The following is a 5,449-nucleotide window of genomic DNA, read 5'->3' on the forward strand; positions in this document are numbered from 1 at the left end:
TAAAAAACACAAAGTATACTTGGAGCTTTAAGCTTTAAAACATGGTGTATTCCAACTAAAATATTTAAGATTAAGGGGACCATAGGTAAAATTTTATGAATTACTCATTGAGAAATCCTGAAGATTAGTGGAACGCATCCCCTTCAATGTCCGTTGTGAATACAGAATTGGAATTTCTGGTTATATTTTCCATTTTCCATGCTTCAACAGTCTCTTGGTTTCCTAGTCAAGCAGGAGAAAATTGCTGAGAAAGAGTGTACTTTCTCTTTCCTTTCCTGATTCCTCTTATCTCTTTGTTTTGGTCTTTAACTCCAACAACCCCCCACTTATATCTGTTTCTCACACACTCTCTCTCTTTCCTGTCCCTTTGTTTGTTCAGTTTCCCCTTTCTCACTTCCCACCCGACAACAGCTGCTGTGCTGTGATTGGCTGAGTTTCAGGAGGGGGATGGAACCATGTGACCTGTTGTGATATTTTTCCTGCCTGCTTAGAACAGATCTCTCAGTTACAGCAGAGACCGAGACAGATACAGTCTCACAGTCTGTCCACAGTGTTAAATAACCCTGCTACGCTTAGAAAAAAAACATTATAACATAACACCTTCTGGATTACCATTTCCATATTCCTTTAACAAGAAGATACAGGAATATTTTTCCTTTTCTTTGGTTTTCTCAGCCTTTTGTGCCTGAACTGCCACCAAGGAAACAGGAACAACAGAGGAGGAGAAGACAGACAGACAAATAGAAAGCTATAGATCAGCCTGAGAGAGACGGATGTGTACTGAAGATGAGTCCGGCTTTAGAAGCGCTGATAAAGGGGTGTAGATACCCAGGGAAAGGAGAAATGAAGGGAGGAGTGATGTTGGAACCATTTGTCCATCAAGTCGGCGGCCACTCTTGTGTACTGCGGTTTGGGGAACAGACCATCTGTAAACCACTAATACCCAGAGAACACCAGTTTTACAAGAGCCTGCCACCCGAGATCCGCAAATTCACGCCACAGTACAAAGGTTAGTGGACACTAAACAGAACATGACCATTACAACCAATCAGCCACTTACTTGTTCGTATGCTATTGTGTGTGACAAGTCTTCCTTCCTCTCTCACACTTTCTTTTTCACGCTATCTATTCATAAAATTGAGTAACGAGTGCTTTAAATCATTGTTTTGAAGAATTTATATGAATGTTACACTGACTTATTTCCTACAGTGCAGGCCACACACACTTTCATATGCAGTAACTGATTGGATGCCCCTTTTTGAATGACAGTTAAATTGCGATAGATAGATAGATATGGATGGATGGATAAATAGAGGGATAGATGGATAGAGAGAGATGGATAGATCAAAGAAATTCAGATTGATAGACATACATACATGCATAGATACATATATACATAGTTATAAGACACATTACACTCTCATAACACTTTTGGACACAGATTTATGTTCATGGCATTTGATGGAATATCATGTTCAGTTCTTTTAGTCTGATATATTTAAACACACTCACGCACACAGACAGATTGGCATCTTTCACAGTGTATTTGGCGGTGTCTTTGACTGGGCAAGGGTGTAGGGCTAAAAAAAAGCTGTCAGGCAGGGAGAGGATATGACGTATAGGAAAGAATGCGGACACACTCTCACATGCTTGTGCATACTTACAATGCTTACATTCTAACATGCTCGTCTCTTACACAAACATAAGACTCATCTGTGTTTTTCTTACTCACCATAAAGCCTGACACACACTGAAAGAGACTAACCACACATGTTTTCTGACTCAGCAAGTATAAGCCAAAGTGTGTATGAGAGTTGGTGCAGAGGATGTTGATGTCATCGTTCTACAGGTTGAGTGGATGCAGGTCCTAGTGTCCGAGGCTCACACATACATACTTAAGCACAACCATTACAGACAGGTTAAAGCTTGTGTGTTTGAAATAAGAATTGTATGTTATAATGCTGATTATGCCATTCAGTGTTGAAAAGGTTTTGTTGTTCTCTTTCTTTCTCTGTCTTTACCCCCTGGCCCCTACCCCACTCAACTACCCATAATCCCCTTGTGATGCTTAGTTCCATCTGTAGTTATCATGAGATACCACCATAAATCATGTCTTAGACCACTTGCTACTTGTATGTATATTTTTGCTTTGTATGTTATGTATTGATCTGTATTCTGAATGTACCAAAGCAGTTTTCCAAATGGTTGCTGTCTGTAAATTTCAGTGATGCAGTTTCTGTAAAGCTCCGACTGTGAAGTTGTCAAATGCTTTCTTGTATTTGATATCTGATGTGGGAATCTTGCAGATGTTTTGCCCTATGAGTGGTAATAAAATAGCTCATTGAATTGTACATTCTTGCCTCCTGTGTTTTTTGTGTGTCTTTTTCTGCTTAGCACTAGAAGGCATGCAAAACACTCTCCCACATTCTCACATTTACATGACAGTGTTGAATATCCTCTTTCTACACAAATTCATTCCCTTTCCAACCCCCTGCTTCTCTTTTATGTTTTATGTGTGTTAAAGTACAGTTTAAGCCGGTTTGGTAAGAGCGACATTTTATAATCATCATATGATTCATCATATCTGTATCATATGATGTTTATGCATCAATACAACGTCCAGTGTTACTCATTATTTTTCTGTCTTTCTCTTTCTTTCCCTCGTGTTCTCTCCAGGTGTGGTGTCGGTGAGTTTTGAGGAAGATGAGGAGGGGAATCTGTGTTTGATAGCATACCCACTCCACAGTGATCCAGCTGATTTGGAAAACAAAGAGCCCTCTGCTGATGGCGAGCCCAAGAATAAGCTCGTTAAGTGGGGGAAAAAGAAACCATCAGGCCTATTACCAGAAAACGAGAGAGCCAGACAGAGTCGCAAAGAGGAGAAGGGCAAAAGGTAAGGAAGGACACATGGTTAATAAACCACCGTTCAAAAGTATGGGGTCAATAAGATTATTTTTTAAAGAAATGAATGCTTTTAATGAGCAATTATGCATTAAATTGATACAAAAAACAACAGTAAAGACCTTTACATTGTTACATTTTTTTTTTTTTTTTTTTTTAAATGTACCAATTTTACAGACCCCAGACTTTTGAACAGTGATGTGTACATCCTTAACATATAATTCAGTAGTTGGCACACTCACATGCACATAATGATAGTAATTTGTTAACCCTTTCTCCTTTGATCTTTGCAGTAATCGGGATGATAAGGCAGAGGTTTTGTACTACAGTCTGGAGAAAGGAAACGTGGTTCCTCAGATCAAACACAACCCTTGGAGTCTGCAGTGTCACCAGCAGCACCTACAGAGGATGAAGGAGAACTCCAAACACAGAAACCAGCACAGTATCCTTTCTAACGAGTGGACACACTTACAAATTAAAACTGTATGATGATTTGTAAGACATGTAAGCTAATTTATACAATTAGATATTCAACTTTGTAGTTTTTCCTCCTTGACCCATGACCCCTCATAGAATTTATTCTTCTGGAGAATCTAACATGGCGGTACCGGGTTCCATGCGTTCTCGATCTGAAGATGGGAACACGTCAGCATGGGGATGATGCCTCCGAGGAGAAGAAAGCAAACCAGATTCGCAAATGCCAACAAAGCACTTCCTCTTCTATTGGAGTACGCCTCTGTGGCATGCAGGTAACTACTATATCTTCTAAATAGTCTACATACATGCACATGCTAAAAAGTTTTACATCGGATATGGCTTTGTTTTAATGATTGGTAAAACCCTAAGTGTAATTCTGATCTGTATTTCTCCCAATAGATGTATCACAGTGCTACAGGGCAGCTGATATTCATGAACAAGTATCACGGGCGTAAGCTGAGTCTGGCCGGGTTTAAAGAGGCTCTGTGCCAGTTCTTCAGTGACGGCCGAGTTCTGCGCAGAGAACTTCTGACCCCAGTGCTGCAAAGACTGAGAGAGATGAGAGCGGTGCTGGAGGCTTGCGAGAGCTATCGTTTCTTCTCCTCCTCTCTTCTCATCATCTACGACGGGGCTCCACCCCCTGCCCCATCTAGATCCCGGCCCTCTCGAGGAGGAGAGGAGGAAGATGAGGAGGACGATGATGAAGATGAGGATGACGACGATGAGGAGGGAGCCTACGGAGGGCGTCGCGATCACTCCGGCAGCGCTTCACCAATGGTGGACGTCCGAATGATCGATTTCGCCCACACAACGTGTCGTGATTATGGAGAGGACGGCATTGTTCATGAAGGTGGAGACAGCGGCTACATCTTCGGCCTGCAGAACCTCATCAGCATTCTGTCACAGCTTGAAGAGCACAGCAATGACTAAATGCTCGTGCAACAGCTTACTGTGCATTTGCCATGCCAAGGCTTACCGTGGGCATCCTGACCATGCCATCAGGGTTTAAAGTTCACGCTTAGCTCGCCCTGCTATGCTCTTTCATAGCTCTAGCGGAGAGCAGTTATGTAGGCGAGGGCCAAGGAAAATCCTGAATTCCCAGAAACCCTCCAGAGCTGAAGGGACTGAACTCTTTTGTAATTTCTCACTGGGGTGAAGAAGTGTGGTCCTTCTCCATGCCTGTTGTTTCTGCTCGCCCTGGATCGCAGATGGGCGGTAGTAGATGAGATTCTGTGACATCTCATCTGCTCGTGTATCTTTATTCGTTCTCTTCATCTTTGAATGATAAGGGAAATAAGCTGATGCTTGCATTAAAAGAGACGTTTATAAAAAGACATTTGCAAAATATGATGTTCTACACACCTTTTAAAAAGAGGTGGGTTTGTAGCAACGGTAGCACAATCATAAATTGATATGACAAGCAACTAAGCAACATACATGAAGGTGCTTTAGAAACACTAAACAGCACTCAAGGGAAGAGACTTTGCTCTTGTAGGGAATGATGGGTGTGTGGAAAAGGGAATTTACAAAATCCTTTTCACATTCCTGATCATTAAAGACTTTTTCTCTTGGACATTTTAATATATTTCAGCGCCTTGGTTCCTCTTCATTCCATAGCCACGTGTTGAAGATTAGCATCCTCACTCCAGAGATTTTAAAGAGAACCCTATTTATTTATAAGAATATTTCTATCAAATGTGAATGGAAATGTGACATTCCATTCCTAGTTCTATCATATGATGTAAGTGATATAGGTAGAGAAATGATTTTTATGTCATGGTTTTTTTCTGTTTTTGAGAATATGAAACAAAATAAAAAGAAATGTTTTGTTGTGGTACATTTTGTTATTTCTCTGTGTGTTTGAGATTATAGCACAAGTACGACATGTCCTCTTTGACATTACACTTAATACTTTGACAACTACAAAATCTAGCTGATATTAGCACTCCGGTTAGCACATATGTTTGTTTACTTGAAACAAATAGCCATGCAGCAAAGCCTCCAAAGGCAGATTAAATTCGGTCGAAGTTTATGGCTACTAATGTGTAAACAGCAGTGTACTTGAACAGTA

General features: G+C 40.8%; 1 protein-coding gene across 1 annotated transcript; it reads left to right on the plus strand.

Moving 5' to 3' along the window:
* The first annotated feature begins 504 nt into the window (after nt 1-504).
* On the plus strand, nt 505-5,209 carry ip6k2b (inositol hexakisphosphate kinase 2b). Its single transcript, XM_016271982.1, has 5 exons — nt 505-1,009; nt 2,677-2,893; nt 3,195-3,343; nt 3,475-3,650; nt 3,778-5,209. Exons 1-5 carry the CDS (start codon nt 787-789, stop codon nt 4,306-4,308), a joined length of 1,296 nt encoding a protein of 431 aa, XP_016127468.1. The 5' UTR covers nt 505-786; the 3' UTR covers nt 4,309-5,209.
* Nucleotides 5,210-5,449: the final 240 nt, after the last annotated feature.

The sequence above is a fragment of the Sinocyclocheilus grahami genome, unplaced genomic scaffold (assembly GCF_001515645.1).
Source record: "Sinocyclocheilus grahami isolate Dianchi unplaced genomic scaffold, SAMN03320097.WGS_v1.1 scaffold67.1, whole genome shotgun sequence".
NCBI lineage: Eukaryota > Metazoa > Chordata > Actinopteri > Cypriniformes > Cyprinidae > Sinocyclocheilus > Sinocyclocheilus grahami.